Source organism: Heptranchias perlo, chromosome 8 (assembly GCF_035084215.1).
Source record: "Heptranchias perlo isolate sHepPer1 chromosome 8, sHepPer1.hap1, whole genome shotgun sequence".
NCBI classification, from domain to species: Eukaryota; Metazoa; Chordata; class Chondrichthyes; order Hexanchiformes; family Hexanchidae; genus Heptranchias; species Heptranchias perlo.
Window position 1 is genome coordinate 20,717,470 of NC_090332.1, and position 17,899 is coordinate 20,735,368.

At 41.8% G+C, this 17,899-nt stretch overlaps 1 protein-coding gene across 3 annotated transcripts in view; it reads left to right on the plus strand.

Annotated features, from left to right (window-relative positions):
• The window catches only part of ppm1ba (protein phosphatase, Mg2+/Mn2+ dependent, 1Ba), a 110,954-nt gene that overhangs the window by 51,398 nt on the left and 41,657 nt on the right, over positions 1-17,899 (plus strand). For all 3 annotated transcript variants that reach the window (XM_067988773.1, XM_067988775.1, XM_067988774.1), the window contains exon 2: positions 3,220-4,076. In XM_067988773.1, coding sequence (XP_067844874.1) covers positions 3,231-4,076 — 846 coding nt within the window. In that variant the 5' untranslated portion in view covers positions 3,220-3,230. The remainder of the gene's footprint in view (positions 1-3,219; positions 4,077-17,899) is intronic.

Here is a 17,899-nt window from a genome sequence, read left to right on the forward strand (position 1 = left end):
TCATAATTAGTGTACTTAAGTCCTCTGCCACTTTAGTCCATTGAATGACGCTAAGCACAAAGCAGGCCTCAGTTTGACTGACCAGAAACAACTTAACACAGAATCTTCTCAGTGCTACATGAGATGATTTTGTTTCAGATTGTTACGTCATTTTAAAAGTTCCATTTGGTTTGATATGGGAATTAACATGGCACTGTTCCTTTTTATGTATTTATGGAATCTAGAATATTGTAACGAAATTGAAAGGCAAACATTAAATAGGATGTGAGCAGGAAAGATTGTAAGGGTGTAAACAGCTGGACATCGATATCTTAAATCATTAATGAATTTTGAGTGGCGTTATGAGGATCTACAGATTCACAAGCATTTACAGGCTGCAATACTATGTATGTGCCTTCCCTATTTCTTGGGTCTTCACATGCTGACAGGATGGTCAACCAGATCCATGGCTAGAAGGTGTGCTCACAAATAGCCTAGATAAGATTCATCTGACTTTGTTTCTCTGTAAAGTAGTAGCTGAGTTATAGTGGTTTGTAATTTGTGTTTTGAGGATTTGCCCCTTCTCTGGACTTCCCAGGGCAAGCAGCACTTGAGAGAGATTACTGCTTTCAGGCCAGTGTTACTTTAGAACCTGTGGACACGTGAGAGCTCCTTTTTTCCTACTGCTATCTCCCTGTGTGTGTATGCATCTTAGGCTCTGTCTTTTGTGCCAGTAGAACATTGCCAAAGTTATTTCATTTTTATCCTGTAGATTCATTAAATTCCCACGATTTTGTATGTATTGTACAATTAGGCATTCTTTTTCTCAATGACATTCAACGGCATTACCATTGCCAAATCCACTATCAACATAAATACTGTGGCTACAAGAGCAGGTCAGAGGCTGGGTATTCTGCGGTGAATGACTTTCTTCCTGACTCCCCAAAGCCTTTCCACCATCTACAAGGCACAAGTCAGGAGTGTGATGGAATACTCTCCACTTGCCTGGATGAGTGCAGCTCCAACAACACTCAAGAAGCTCAATGCCATCCAGGACAAAGCAGCCTGCATGATTGGCACCCCATCCACCACCCTAAACATTCATTCCCTTCACCATTGGTGCACTGTGGCTGCAGTGTGTAGCATCTACAGGATGCACTGCAGCAACTTACCAAGGCTTCTTCGACAGCACCTCGACCACCTAGAAGGACAAGGGCAGCAGGCACATGGGAACATCACCACCTGTACGTTCCCCTCCAAGTCTCACACCATCCCGACTTGGAAATATATCGCCGTTCCTTCATCGTCGCTGGGTCAAAATCCTGGAACTCCCTACCTAACAGCACTGTGGAAGAACCTTCACACAGACTGCAGCGGTTCAAGAAGGCGGCTCACCACCACCTTTTCGAGGGCAATTAGGGATGGGCAATAAATGCTGGCCTTGCCAGCGATGCCCACATCCCAGGAACGAATAAAAAAAAAGGATCATTATGTTCCTGTTTAAGTAATAAACTTAGTTTTACTTATTCCATATTGTACAAGGGAATTGCTCCTTCCACTGTCTGCACAGGAACCATGTGAAGCATATTGATAAACGTTTGATATTAGAAATTCCACGAAATGCTATTAACGTTTTTGAAAACAGTTTCTGACAGTCGGGAACTGACATTTTGCAGTATTAAGATTCTACTTTTCACATCTAGCTGAATCACAATAATGGTTTTGTAGTTCATGAATATACCATCTCCTAAAACTAGTTCAGGTCACTCCTAAGGAAAAGTTTGTTTGCCCTTAATCAGTGTAAGTGGTAGCCTTTCCTTTGGTGGTTATGTATTACTTCATACTGCTAGGAGCAGTGGTTTACAAGGAGCTGGTTATATGATTGACCTATTAACAGTGATTAATGGACCTCGTATAGCTTATTCCTGTAAATCTAGCTTGTACAGCAAGGACATTTTACACTAATAATTTGAAGTTTAATTGTAATGCACAATATGGAAACCTGTCCCTCATTCTACGATTGAATGAGAGAAAAGGAACATTTTTCCGTTCGCTTGCTTACGTTTTAAAGGCTGTGAAGAGAATTTGTTAGACAAATCGTGATTTTTTTTTTGTGTGGGATAATGTTGACTCTTGACAGTAAACATCTTTTTCATATTGTGCAGCACTGATAGTTATTTTAATGGTAGTTGAAAGTGGTTTAGAAACTGCTACTTTATAGTCTGGATTTTATGGAACTTTTTCTGTGTACAGGAAGGATTTGTTAACAATATATGCAATATTATACATGTGGTTATGATAGATCATACCAAGTAGGAGACTAGGAATGTGTAGTAGTGTTCTGATAAGGAAAATGCTGGTGGAGACCCCATGTCAGCAACTGGCCTTGCAGAGTTAAAAGAAAAATCATGACTAGAAACTACTATCCAACCCATTGAAGCTCAACTATCTAAATCCAGTTACATGTTAATACTTGCACAACTGAACAGTTTCTTAGGCAGTGATATCAAAATATTTAATCTTGGTACTGAGTTGTCTTTCACTACTTGTCCCCAAAAATCAGATCGTTGTATTTTTTTTAAAAAAAGTTTGTAACTTGAATGCTCTTTAAATGAGTGATATTCTGTATCTGCAAAAATAATTATTGTGGATAGCTGGTAGCTTACAAACCTAGTCTGTCCTGTTGGTGTTGTTTAGTTAGGATTTGCATGGAATGCAGAAATATTTCATTTGCGAACAGTTCTGTTTTTACTAATATATACACAAATGAATTTGTAATGAATATTTGATCAATAATCATGATGTACACTTGCACTTAAAACTGCGAGTCCTTCTTGGTTTCCTCTGGGTTATTGGATGTATGTAAGGATTCGATGATCTTTATACATGTTTGGTTATGACGATGCAAATTTCTCTGGAAACTAGAGTATAGAAGGATTGTGCAATTATTTTATAGTAACTTAAATTTTACAATTACATTTCTGTTTAGTTATATGGAGAAGGTTGGAAATTGGAGCAGAATTGGATCTTCTATATGGAAGAGATTTTCTATTTACTGACACTTCTGTAGTTAGTGGGGAAAGCAAATATTAGCGTATGCTTACACAGAGAATAATGCAAAGTTAAGCACACATGTTTTACCCTTTGGACCTGTGCTATATTTTTCTAATTGAAGAATTTTGTTCATGATTTTACTGTTACAAATAACTCGTTATTTGTGTGTCTCTTGTTTTCTTTCAGGAAAGTGAAAAATGGGTGCATTTTTGGATAAACCAAAAACAGAAAAACATAATGCACATGGTGCAGGGAATGACTTGCGTTATGGCCTTAGCAGCATGCAGGGTTGGAGAGTGGAGATGGAAGATGCTCACACAGCTGTTGTTGGCATTCCTCAAGGCTTGGACACATGGTCCTTCTTCGCAGTGTATGATGGTCATGCAGGCTCTCGCGTGGCAAACTACTGTTCAAAGCACTTACTTGAACACATCACAAGTAACGAAGACTTCAAAGGCACAAATGTGTCTGGGTATCCCATTGAACCTACCATAGAACATGTCAAGAGTGGTATCAGAACTGGATTTTTGAAAATTGATGAGTACATGCGTAATTTTTCAGAGCTGAGAAATGGCATGGACAGGAGTGGGTCGACAGCTGTAGCAGTGATGATCTCCCCAGAGCAAATATACTTTATCAACTGTGGCGACTCAAGAGCTGTTCTGTACAGAAATGCACAACTTTGCTTTTCAACACAGGATCATAAGCCTTGCAACCCAAGGGAGAAAGAGCGAATCCAGAATGCAGGGGGCAGTGTAATGATACAGCGAGTTAATGGGTCACTAGCTGTGTCACGAGCATTGGGGGACTATGATTACAAGTGTGTCGATGGGAAAGGGCCTACAGAGCAGCTGGTATCTCCAGAGCCTGAAGTGTATGAGATTCTTAGAGCAGAAGAAGATGAGTTTATTATACTGGCATGTGATGGCATTTGGGATGTGATGTCCAATGAGGAGCTCTGTGAGTTCGCTAGATCTAGACTAGAGATAACGGATGACCTTGAAAAAGTCTGCAACTTGGTGGTGGACACCTGCTTACACAAGGTAGCTACTGTTTTTTTTATGGATTGTTTTTGAATTAACTAAAGGTGATATGGACCTTATTTTAATACAAAATTGAACTATTGATTTCAGCCTTTGGGAAAAAAAAATGGACTCGTGAACTACTTCTCATGTGCATGGTGTCATTGCTAAATACTTGTGAAACCAAAAACAAAGTATGTTCAATGTGTTGCGATTAACCCCATATGATCTTTTACATTGAAACTCCTGGTTTTGTTTATGATTAGTATTTGTATGCTATGTGCACTAGGCTCTTCAATCCCACTTTACTGCAGAGCACCATGAAGTGGGTGGGTTGCTGGGTTTGTACATGTAATATATTCATATAAAAGTCTTGGCTGGGCATTTGAGAGGGAACAAAGCAAAGGCTATCTTTTTTTCACAATGTTAGAGAAAACTAGAGGGTGGGTTATGTCTGCTGCATGTATGCCCTTCCTCAAAGCACCACTGTACTTTTGTCAAGAGCAGAGCAGTTACCTATTTCCCCAAAAGAGGGGAGGACAAGCAAAGCTAAATGTTAGAAATTAGGACATGTTATACAGTAACGTGTTCAGTATTTTTGCATCAACCATTAGTATGAGCTTCCCCAGTGGCGAGTGGATAAATGCTTCAACTCATGTACTACTAAGATCCCAGGTTTGATTTTTGATCTGTGCTGAGTTAGTTAATCTCAGCCAGGATTTTTGCTTCCAACTACTACCCAGGGATACTCCTGGAAAATGTGGATGAGAACAGTATCACTATTTTGTGATGCCTTATACGATGGAATAGCTAGCTGCATTTCACAGTCTTACCTCCTAACATGATGAATCATCACTTGGGCAAAGTATTAGACATGTGGAATTGACCCTAGTAAGAGTTAGTGCTCTCAAAAGAGGAGAGGGAAAAAAGAGGGGATAATTGTGAGAAAAGCTGTTGGGAGTTCCCGTTAAGATCATAATTCTGATATATTTTGGGCTCAAAAGTGAAGGACCCTTCTGTACTAGTTCACACACTTCAAAATTACACTTTCCAGCGTTTCATTTAGTTTTTATTCAAAATAAATTTAGAAGTATAGTATTGTGCTATGTTTTAAATGTAGTGAAACATGTGAAGTGCAAACTATGTATTTTCATGCTATTGCACCTCTCTGCTAACCTTGGCTACCAAGTTTCTCAGCTTTTTAAATCACTAAAATTGAAGCCTGATCACTCTTCAGCATTTTAGGTATGAGCTTTTGTCTTAACAGGTTGGGTCAGTGAGTTAGTGTTGTCCCTCATTCTGGATCCTGGGATTAATCAAAGGTAGATTGCCTCCACACTCATGGCAATGAAGATTGTATATGAGACTATAGTCCAAGGCCAGTTAATAGTAACCATGAGTCCACAGTGCAAAGCTGTATATAATTAAGTACTAAATTAGCAGCCTCATTCTGATGTATGGATGGCTGATGTGGGAAATGGAGAATTTCACACTGGTGCATTAGATGGTGCTTTTCTTGGGTGCACTGTTGGAGCAGAGTAGATGGAGAATTACATTTAAACCCATCCCATTGCTGTTACCTGCTCTGGCTTTGCTCGAAACTGGTCTAAATGTCAAAGGTGGAGAAATGTTCCATAGCTCACCATTCACCTTGATGAGCACACGAATTCCTCTCCAAATCTTTTCTACATTTTTTCGATGCAAAATTGAGATGTTTGCCTTTGTTTAGGTCAAAGCTGCATCAGAGTGATAGTGCAATTTGAACTGGAAGATAATTGCAAGCCAAGTGCAACGACGTGGGAACATTTTTTTTTATAGTCCAAATATTTTGTCTTAAAGGTACATAGATAAAATTCAACAGAACTGGGAACATTTTCTTAAACTTTAAACTAAAACTGCAGAGGGCCACAAACTAGGTGTGATTTTGAACTGGCTGGGTGGTTTCCTGACTCTTCTTCATCGCAGCTGAAAAACATCTTCAGCTGCTTCATGAATGACCGTCCCTCCATCATAAGGTCAGAAATGGGGATGTTCGCTGATTGCAGTGTTCAGTTCCATTCGCAACCCCTCAAATAATGGAGCAGTCCGAGCCCGCATGCAGCATTGATCAGAAACTTATCTGGATCAGGCATATAAATACTGTGGCTACGAGAACAGGTCAGAGGCTGGGTATTCTGCGGCGAGTGACTCACCTCCTGACTCCCCAAAGCCTTTCCACCATCTACAAGGCACAAGTCAGGAGTGTGATGGAATACTCTCCACTTGCCTGGATGAGTGCAGCTCCAACAACACTCAAGAAGCTCGACACCATCCAAGATAAAGCAGCCCGCTTGATTGGCACCCCATCCACCACCCTAAACATTCACTCCCTTCACCACCGGCGCACTGTGGCTGCAGTGTGTACCATCCACAGGATGCACTGCAGCAACTCGCCAAGGCTTCTTTGACAGCACCTCCCAAACCCGCGACCTCTACCACCTAGAAGGACAAGAGCAGCAGGCACATGGGAACAACACCACCTGCACGTTCCCCTCCAAGTTACACACCATCCCGACTTGGAAATATATCGCCGTTCCTTCATTGTCGCTGGGTCAAAATCCTGGAACTCCCTTCCTAACAGCACTGTGGGAGAACCTTCACCACACGGACTGCAGCGGTTCAATAAGGCGGCTCACCACCACCTTCTCGAGGGCAATTAGGGATGGGCAATAAATGCCGGCCTCGCTAGCGACTCCCACATCCCATGAACGAATAAAAAAAAATAGGGCGTTTCTATCACAGGGGAAAACTAGAAAGGGGAGATGACCGCATACTTTCCTACACAATCGCAAAGATAGAGGCCAGAGACGGGAGCCTGAAATTACAATTCATACCTCTGTAGCAAATTGAAATCTCATTTGTTCCAATTGAATTTGCTGTATTGCATTATAGGGAGAGATCTACTTCACAGCAACTGTTCCAAATTTCTGAAGTCTTTCCTGCAACATCAATTGAATTTGGTCATTTTTAGATACTAGCTATGTAATTTCTTCAATTCATATGCTGCTTTGGCAGTTTGACGCAGTGCAATTTTTCCTGGTGATGGATTGAATCAAAATGCTGCGGATAACCTGCAAATCTAAGACCCACAGATTAACTATTGGTTAGCTTATTGTGCTCTAGGTGAGCGAATGGTCATGTTGAAACATCCAGGATGAATTTAAACACTTCATTTGGGGCTAGCTATTTTTAATCTGATACTTGACTGCATGAATGGGTATGATATTACTGGAAAATTACTGCCAGTTTAAGCCCCTTGGCTCAGGAGACTGCTCAAAATGTATTGCATTTTCCTTTCCCAAGGAAGAATGGATAAACACTGCCATCATAAAAGATTGAAGGGTAGGAAAACTCTCAGGACTGCTACACATTTGAAGGGATTGATAAGAGTTTTACATCCTGGGGATTGGGAGTTCGACTTTGTATCCCAGCTGCATTATTTATGCAATAAATCTGCGATTTGTACCTGACTAGTGCAAACCAGGTTTATATATTCAGTTGAATAGGGTATAATCAGTGATAAGACTTGGGTAATTTTGTGGGACAAAGCCTTTTGAAATGTAGTGTCATTGTGCAGCCCACTAACACCAAACTCCTATTTGACATAAATTCACCTTGCAGCCCAAGAAAGATAAATAACTTTTTCATTCATATGCAGTGTACTGTTGTATGATGCAAGCAGGCCAAAATTTGGGGACTCTTCTATTACCCAGTTTATTACCGTGCAGTTGAACTTCTGTTTACATTGCAGTGGATGACACTGGAGATTCCACTATACTCTTAAAATATATATCATTTGTACATGAAAAAGTATCTGAAAGTTCTCACCTACTTGTGCTTTGATGCTCTTTCCTTTCCTAACTGGATAGAACATCTTGATAAGTTAGCTTATGCTTTAAGGAAAAATATCTTGAAATTCTATCTGTTTCTGCTTGTATCGTATAAAAATGTACTTCTGATTTTATGTACTGTTGCGGTTTTTTTTTAACTGGCATTTTAAAATTGTTCTTGTATCCATTTTTGTGTGTACATATGTTTGTTTTGTGCTTATCAAGATGAGGGATATTGGTGCTGAGGAAGGAAACATTTTTTCTTTCCACTGGTGCCACCTGTTGTGCATATTACATATTTCCATTAAATGCACCTTAACTCCAACTTTATAAATGCATCTTCTGTTTGCACTAGTGTGAATTTTTCTACTCACAGTGGCCATCCTTATGGTCTCTGAGATTGCTAATTTGTTTTTAATTTAGACTGGTTTGTGCTATGGGTATCCATATTTGGGACTAGATTGAGACTATTCAAAATTGTTTTGTGCTGGCACAGATTTTCATTGGAGCTGGATTTGACCCCAGGTACCATCATGACATCCACTTACCCTACCCCCCCCCCCCACCCCAAATTAATTTCTTTCATGTAATTAGAAGGGGGAGGAATACTGAATTTAAAAGCTATGATATTGTTCAGCTTTCCTGATCTTGATGTCCCTGCATGCTGAGGTAGGCAGACAGCTTGTGCCAATATCCTGTCAATGCCCCATTTTGTCAGCCATAAAGATTAGTGCTAAGGATTGTTGAGGCATGACTTGTTCCTTTACTGAATGGTAATTCTACAGTCTACTTTTGGCAGAGATGCCTTTCTTTAGATGAGACATTTATCGGAAATCCTGTCTGCCTGTTCCGATCTGGTTATTGCGATGTCCTAATCAACATTCTTCTCAATCAACACCATAAAAATAGATTAACTAATCATTCATCTCCTACCTGTTTGTGGCACCTTGCTGTGTGCAAAATGGTTGTTCTGTATGCCTACATAGGAATAGTGACTGCACTTGAATTCATTAGATGTGAAGCACTTTGGGATGTCTACGGAGACATGATAGATACGATGTATAAATGCAAATTCATTCACTCCCCTTTTTATTCAGATTGGGAACTAGGCAGAGCATGATTGAATCTTCACCTCTCATTCTGTGACTCCGAGTTAATACTGTATCACTCAATGCCACTGAATTAATGGAAAAGGAGGATAGAAATCTGTGTATGAACCTAGGGGGTCAAATGAAGGAGGAAAGAAAATTAAAAATCATTAAATCAAAAGGGGAAAAGGCAAATGATATGAAATGGGAGGAGGAGGAACCAAACAGTTTAGAATTTAGTTGTTTCCTCAGCTTTTTTAATGAATTTACAAAATGTATTTGTTCCCTCTGCAAATATTGGCTTAGCAGGGCTTTGCATCTACAATGGAGCGTGCACCTTTTCAGAGCATTGCCTATAAGGATAGTGGAAAATTGAACTTGCCTCCTTTCATGCAGTGGGACTATGTATTTGTGATCTAATGGATTGTACTGTCGCAGGGTTATTTCTACAACATTTAATAGTGTCTATCAATCTCCCGTGGCGCTCAGGCTATTTTTTAAAAATGGGAGCAGGCCACCCCTCCTTGTATTGTATCTTATACATTCTGTACAATACAAGGAGGGGTGGCCTTTCCCTATAGAACCTTTGTGTAAGCTGCACCTCGCTTTAGTGCGTCCCGCAGCACGTACTCCTGGACCTTGGAGTGTGCCAGTCGGCATCACTGTCGTGGACAGTTCCTTCAGCTGGAAGACCAGCAGGTCTCGAGCGGACCAAAGGGCCTCCTTCACAGAGTTGATGGTCTTCCAGTAGCAGTTGATACCTTTCTCTGTGTGTTCCGGGGAACAGCCCGTAGAGCACAGTATCCTGTGTTACCGAACTGTTAGGGATGAACCGAGACAGATACCAACACATCTCTCTTCACAACTGCCGATGGATATAAAAGCCCAGGGACTTGTGTCCAGCTACAGTGTGCTCTAGGCCAGGTGCAGGAAACCAGGTCGGAGAGAGGAGTTACAAATACACTTTTGCCTTGATGTTGGTGGTTTTGTTAAAATTGGGTGGGTGGGTTGGAGGCACTGGGGACTTCAATTGGCTGGGGAAAAAAATGGTGCATACAACGGCCAGGTTACTACAAAATATTTTTAAGACTCAAAACTTACCTGGCCTCTTACCTTGACTGGAATGGCTAACAGAAGTTTGAGAAAGCAAAAATTGCTGCAGAGCCTCTCAGTGGCCAAAGCCTGCAACTACATATAGGCTCAAAGCAGTTCTTGAAGTATTCCAGCATCACAGACTGTCACATTAGTGGGAAAATCCTATTGCAACATGAGGTGGTGCCCGATGTAACCCAGGTGTGGATGCAATCAATATCAAAATCAATAGGAAGTGTTTATTGGTGACTTCTTTTGTGTATTATAATCTTTGGTGAATATACTCAAAATACAGTTTATGTAAAATAACAACGAGATGTGCTAGCCCATTTGTTTTGTGAGGCACTTCCTCTCCAGTGGACAGGCCCAGCATGCACAGAGCTGGTTTCTTTGGGGTTGTGAGACTGGTCAAATTCCTAGTGATTTCCTGGACTGCTGTTCAGAATGGCTTGATGAAGGTGCATGACCAGAATGTGTAGCAGGGTGCCTTCTAGCCATAGCCCCTCCAGTAGTCATCAATATGGAGGGCTGCAATTGTAAGAAAAAGGACAGGAAAAGACCAGCTTGGACCATCAAGCTTATCATGTCCCAGATAGTGCAACCTAGAAATACCATTAATTTCATTCCATGCCACCCCACCACACCACAGGAACGCAGTCTCCTTCGAGGGGAAAAAAAAAATCTTGGGTTAATTTAGAAAAAAAACTCTGGTAAATTCCTCTCCCACCTCTGCAGGCAATCATGCAAGCTCCAGGAGACCAAAGTTATTGGTACCATTATCCCTTTCGAATGATTGCGGCCAGTCCACTCACCACACGTATTGGTAATTTATTCCATTGGTCGATGACTTTCTGCTGCAAGAACTTCCTAGCAATAAATCTAACAATTCTTTTGTAACTTGTACCGAAGTCCCCATGTTCTCCTTAGCCTATCTAGCTCAAGAAACCTATCCACGTGGACAGAATCTATTCCCTTCGTTATTTTAAAGATCTCAGTCATAACCCCTTGAAGTATACGCTTTTCCAAGGTAAAAAGTTCTAGCTCTTTAAGCCTAGCCTGGTAACTAATGTCCTTAAACTATGTATCAATCAAGAGCACCTAGAGATCCCCTACAATGTGAGTTCATTATAACTGGGGACAATATTTAAATATAACTAGACCAAGGCCTTGTACAAGGTAAAGATTGTACTTCGTTTTATATTTAATTGTCCTAGCTATGCATCCTCATCACATTTGCTTTCACACAACCTCGAGACACTGTTCATAGATTTTCAATGACTCATAACTTTCAGGCCTTCTATAACTGCCGGGTCTTCCTTCGGCTCAGCGGCCTTGAGTGTACAACCCTGCTTGGCATATGCATGCTTGCAATTGTCCTTGCCCAAATGTATTATGCTGCATTTGTCTATATTAAAATGTCTACCGGACACTAGGCTTACTTCTTTATTGTGTCCAAATCTTCCTGCAGGCTGCTTTTCTCATGCAAGTGTGCATGTCTACACCCCTATGTATCTATGTATACGTGTAAATTTGCAGATTGTTCCTCTGATGCCTTCATCCAGATCGTTAGGGCCATTGCTCTTCATCTATACTAACACTGAACCCTAAAGGACTGCGCTAGTGATTGACCCCCCACACACAGCTGCTACCATTAATAACTACCTTCAGTCTATGCAAATACAACCAATTCTTTAAATCACCTGAGATCTGACTGCCAATCCCATAAGATGCAACCTGGCTTAGCAGCCTTTTATGAAGTACATCATCAAAGATATTTTGAAAGTTTAGATACACTCATTTGGGATTCCCGCATGCATAAAGTTTGTAACCTCCAAGACGTTCTGTCAAGTTGGTCAGATAGGACCTCCTTTTCCAGAAACTCTGCTGAGGTTCCCTAACGACCACTGGACTTTTAAAGTGTTCATGTGATGCATCTCTAATAACCCTTTCTAGCAACTTGCCTATAGCTGTGTTAAACTAATGGGCCTATAATTTCCTGGTTCTGACGTACTGCCCTTTTTATGGACCTCTCCAGTTCTTGGGAATAATCCAATGCTTGGAATTGCCCCAGCCCAAATGTATTCTGCATTTGTCTATCTTAAAATGTCAACGTGACACTAGGTTTATTCCTTTATTGTGTCCCAGTCTGCCTGCAACCTCCATTTCTCATGTAAGTGCACATATCTACACCCCCATATGTCTATGTATATGTGCAAATTTGCAGAATACAATCCTCTTTAAGCACCCTAAGGTGAATATAATCAGGGGCAGCAGCCTCATCTGCTTTAAGAGTTGTAATTTTAGCCAAGGCTATTTCTGCATCTGTTTTCACATGTTCAACTTTAGCATCAACCCTATACTGCATTGTTTTTAGCTCAGTGTCATCTTAAGTAGTGAAGTGATACAAAGCAGCCATTTAAAACCTCAGCTGTATCTTGGGGCTCTATCCAGATCTGTCTTTCAGAATCTTTTACTAGCTCTATACATTCCTTCTGACTCCTAATATAGCTGGAAATAAACCTTGCTCTCTCTACCACAGATCAGGATGAAATTTGTGGAATTTATGTGGGGTCCAGCATATGCGATATGAGTTGAGTTGATTGTCGTGCATTTTGTTGCAGGTGTTGATGTTTAGGACCTGGCTCCATATCTCATGCCATTCCCCCTCCTTTAATGGTCAGTCTAGATTTTGTTCCTAGGCTTCCTTCAGGCTTTGTGTTACGTCCTTGGTCATGAAGGTGCAAAGGGTGGCGATACACAGTACGCTGTTGGTGAGTGGAGTAAAAGTTCCAAAGTGTGTAGCTCGTGCTGAAGTCTGCAAAATATTTAATAGTTCTGATAGTGGCTTTGGCCGTGCTGGAAGAAGTGACATTTTTGGATAACTGGTGGAAGGGCATAATCTGGCCTTCATGGAAGAGCAGTCTAATCTTGTGCAGGGCTCTGCATCTATTTGACATGAGACCTCCTGGAATCTCCCCATTGTTAGATTTGGGACAGACTGATAGACCTAGTGGGATCTTCAAAGAGGCACCAATCTGTCTTCAGGGTAAAATGGGGTATTTTCTAAGGATGTATGATAGTAAGTTGTATAAGGGAATTGGGAAGGAGGTCTTTGCTTCCACTCCCAGCCATAGGTTTTGTTGGGGAGGTAGGGACCAGGCTGCATCCAGGGTCTGAGCTGCCCAGTGATAGTGTCTGTAATTTGCTTTAGGAGCTGGAGATGTTTGAGGTGTATTTATGGCATCTTGCCCACTCGGAGGAATTTGGAGATGCGACTGTCCAGATTATAGAATTGTCAGACTGGTACCTTGGTGAAAGAAACAAGAGTTAACATGTTTCAGGTTGATGACCTTTTCATCAGAATGAACGAACGGTCATCGACCTGAAATGTTAACTCTTTCTCCACAGATGTTGCCTGCGTTGCTGAGTATTTCCAGCATTTTCTGTTTTTATTTCGTTTTTTACTGTTTGTACTTAGAGAATGATATAGGTAGGTTGTTCTATGTGGTTAGGTCAGCATAATTGTTACTGGATTAATAATCCAGAGAGCGTGAGTTCAAATCCCACCATGGCAGTTTGAGAATTTGAATTCAGTTGGAAATAAATAAAAACTGGTAGCAAGAAAAATGGCCATGATGCTGTCTGATTGTTGTAAAAACCCAACTGGTTCACTAATGTCCTTTTAAGGAAGGAAACTTGCCATCCTTGCTGCTTCTGACCGATATGTGACTCCAGTATCACACCAACATGGTTGACTCTTAACTGCCCTCTGAAGGAGCCTAGCAAGCTACTTCAGTTGTATCAAGAGGAGGGGATGGGATAGAGGGAGTTCCTTCTGTACAAGGTGGTGTTTCGGACATGTACATAAGATATCTAAAGCCGCCCCTTGACCATACTAAGGGCAGGATTCCTGTATTTATATGTGGACATTTTGTGTGACCTGATCTGTTTGAGTACTTGAGTCTAAGCAGAGAGATGTCCGTATTTATTTGATGCTTTGAAAAATGCTGCGTGAAGAAGTAGTTGGGTTCATTTTGTATACAAATATATTGTCATCTTAGAGGGATATCTTGTGTGCATTCTGTCTACATGTATTAATGGAAGCCTGAGTTCACTGATGCATGTCACTAAAAGTTCTGTGGTCGGGGCGTGTGGGAATAGGAGGTATCCCTGTTTGGTCCTCTTGCGCAATAGGCATTTAGGGGAGCTGATGCTGTTGTGGGATGTGACTACAGGATTGTAATTCGCCCCTTGAATATATCACAAAAGGCTATTCCCTCAAGTGTTGTGACTAGCAGTTTTCACTTCACTCTATTGAAAGTTTTTTTTGCCTCCAAGGAAAGTACAAGTCAGGTGTGTTTGAATCACATTGAATGGCCACCTGGTGTTCCTCGAAGTGGCCCTTTTTTAAGCCTTTTTGATTTGTATGGACCAGTCCAGGGATAATTCCATCACTGGCTTGCTTTATTGCAGTTACAGAGTTTCTTGGGAGAACGATATGGTAGGATAGACACTGGGATCTAGCATTCCCTGTGTTGGCTATTGGCCAGGGTCATGATGTGGGTAGTAGCCTCTTCCTCAACTTTATTCTCTTGCTTCTACTTTTCTCTCCTTGTCTTTATTTACTACCTTCATTTTTTTCCCTTGCAGTAGCTCTTTTCCTACAATCCACTGTTAGCTATTCTTTCATTGCAGTGATCTTTTCACCCCATTTTCGTTTTTAAATTTAGTTCCACTCTGCTGTCTTCGTTCTTCTGCCGCAGCATCCCCTCTTTTTTTGCTTCATTAAATTTTTTTTTCTTTCTTATGTAGTCTTTCTCCCTCTTCCCTAAGCAATCACTGCTTAACAGTACGTGGTGAGTCAGGGGTCATACTTCAGGAAGGAAATTGCAAGTTTCACAAGACATGAGTTTCTGTCTCCTAGGTAGGGTAAAAAGGCCCCTCAGTCACTCTGCAGTTGCAGAAAGTAGTGAACGAGTGGGGTCTGTAGAATTTGTTGCAGTGGGTCAGATGGGAGCGGGCTGTTGGAGGCTGAAGAAAGCCAAAAAACATGCTGGCACAGCTCTTGCTAGGTTGGGAAGGCAGTGTGGCTGCAGTCCGGAACTGCCTTTGATGACACACAATTACCCCAAAAAGCCAATGTTCTTATAAATTGCGTTAGTGTAATTTGTGACTTACTATACTGTCATGTTCTGCATAGATGCTGCTAGGTTGTTGCAACTGACATCAGTTGCATTTTTAGTACATTAATTTTATGTGGTGTCATACTGCCCTGTATTGGAGGTGCACACTTTATTTCATACACAGATGGCATTATAAAATTAAGTTGCCATTTTCTGGTGTTATCCATTATACAGGATTCATGTGTTGGTGTTCCATTATTAACAATAGTATTGTTGCTTATAGGACAGTCTTTGTCCATTTAATCATTGTACTTCTAATAGTTTTTGTTGGTGTTTTGTAACTAAAAGCTTTTCTTTTCCAGCAAAATATCTATCTTTTCAAAGTGATGGCTGGAGTTGCAGCAAAGTATTTTGTTTTTATGATTTCAGAATTGATCTGCCTTGAAAGGATCTTTTCTGCTTAATGTCAACAGCTTGTTTTAAGACCCATATTGATTGGTGATGTTTTTTGGTGACTGACACCCACAGTGCTGCTTTGTCCACTGGAGTTGCTTGAGTGTTATTTTCAGAAGTGTGAAGATTTTTCCAAGCTCAGCAAAATGGATATTGTAGCCACCTAATTTTGGAATTCAGGCAAGCCGGACCATACTTGATCATCTATGAAGAGACTTTGGGTTCCGGATGCTTTCCAACCCGCACTTCTACTGCCAGGCCAGAAGCAAGTTGAGGTAGCAAATGTACTCGGGCATAGACTTAAAAAGGTAGCGCTAACCATGTTGTCTTCTGTGTCTGCTGACTAGGTATTTGAGTGTCTTTAACCAGTAGATAGATAACTCGGAAATGTAGTAAACAGTGAGGAGCAGAGTAGTAGACTTCAGCAGGACGTGGACGGACTGCTGAAATGGGCAGACACATGGCAGATGAAAATTTATATAGAGAAGTATGAAGTGAAGCATTTTGGAACGAGGAAAGGCAATGTAAGTTAAATGACTCTGGAATTCCCTCCCTAAGCCTCTCCGGATCTCTCCCTCTTCTCCTTTTAAGGGGAAAGAGCAGGGGAATGGGACTAACTGATTTGCTTTTTCAAAGAGCTGGGCTGAATGGCCTCTTCCTGTGCTGTATCTACTATGATGATGCTGTATTAAACCTACCTCTTTGACCGAGCTTTAGGTCACCTGTCCTAATATCTCCTTAAGTAGCTTGGTGTGAAATTTTGTTTGATAACTCCTGTGAAGTGCCTTGGGACTTCTTATAATGTTAAAGGTGCTATATGAATGCAAGGTGCTACACAATTTTAAAGGGGATACAGGAACAGAGACCTGAGGGTTCACATACACAAATCGTTGAAGGTGGCAGGACAAGTTGATAAGGCTGTTTTTAAAAAAAAAAACACTGGATTTTGGGCTTTATAAATTTTTTTTTATTCGTTCATGGGATGTGGGAGTCACTGGCGAGGCCAGCATTTATTGCCCATCCCTAATTGCCCTTGAGAAGGTGGTGGTGAGCCGCCGCCTTGAACCGCTGCAGTCTGTGTGGTGAAGGTTCTCCCACAGTACTGTTAGGAAGGGAGTTCCAGGATTTTGACCCAGCGACGCTGAAGGAACGATGATATATTTCCAAGTTGGGATGGTGTGTGACTTGGAGGGGAACATGTGTGGTGGTGTTCCCATGTACCTGCTGCTCGTGTCCTTCTAGATGGTAGAGGTCGCAGGTTTGGGAGGTGCTGTCGAAGCCTTGGCAAGTTGCTGCAGTGCATCCTGTGAATGGTACACACTGCAGCCACAGTGCGCCGGTGGTGAAGGGAGTGAATGTTTAGGGTGGTGGATGGGGTGCCAATCAAGCGGGCTGCTTTGTCCTGGATGGTGTCGAGCTTCTTGAGTGTTGTTGGAGCTGCACTCATCCAGGCAAGTGGAGAGTATTCCATCACACTTATGTCTTGTAGATGGTGGAAAGGCTTTGGGGAGTCAGGAGATGAGTCACTCGTCGCAGAATACCCAGCCTCTGACCTGCTCTTGCAGCCACAGTATTTATATGGCTGGTCCAGTTAAGTTTCTGGTCAATAGTGACCCCCAGGATGTTGATGGGGGATTCGGCAATGGTAATGCTGTTGAATGTCATGGGGAGGTGGTTAGACTCTCTTGTTGGAGATGGTCATTGCCTGGCACTTGTCTGGCGCGAATGTTACTTGCCACTTATGAGCCCAAGCCTGGATGTTGTCCAGGTCTTGCTGCATGCGTGCACGGACTGCTTCATTATTTGAGGGGTTGCAAATGTAACTGTAAACTGTGCAATCATCAGCGAATGTCCCCATTTCTGACCTTATGATGGAGGGAAGGTCGTTGGAGCAGCTGAAGATGGTTGGGCCAAGGACACTGCCCTGAGGAACTCCTGCAGCAATGTCCTGGGGCTGAGATGATTGGCCTCCAACAACCACTACCATCTTCCTTTGTGCTAGGTATGACTCCAGCCACTGGAGAGTTTTCCCCCTGATTCCCACTGACTTCAATTTTACTAGGGCTCCTTGGTGCCACACTCTGTCAAATGTTGCCTTGATGTCAAGGGCAGTCATTCTCCCCTCACCTCTGAAATTCAGTTCTTTTGTCAATGTTTGGACCAAGGCTGTAATGAGGTCTGGAGCCGAGTGGTCCTGGCGGACCCCAAACTGAGCATCG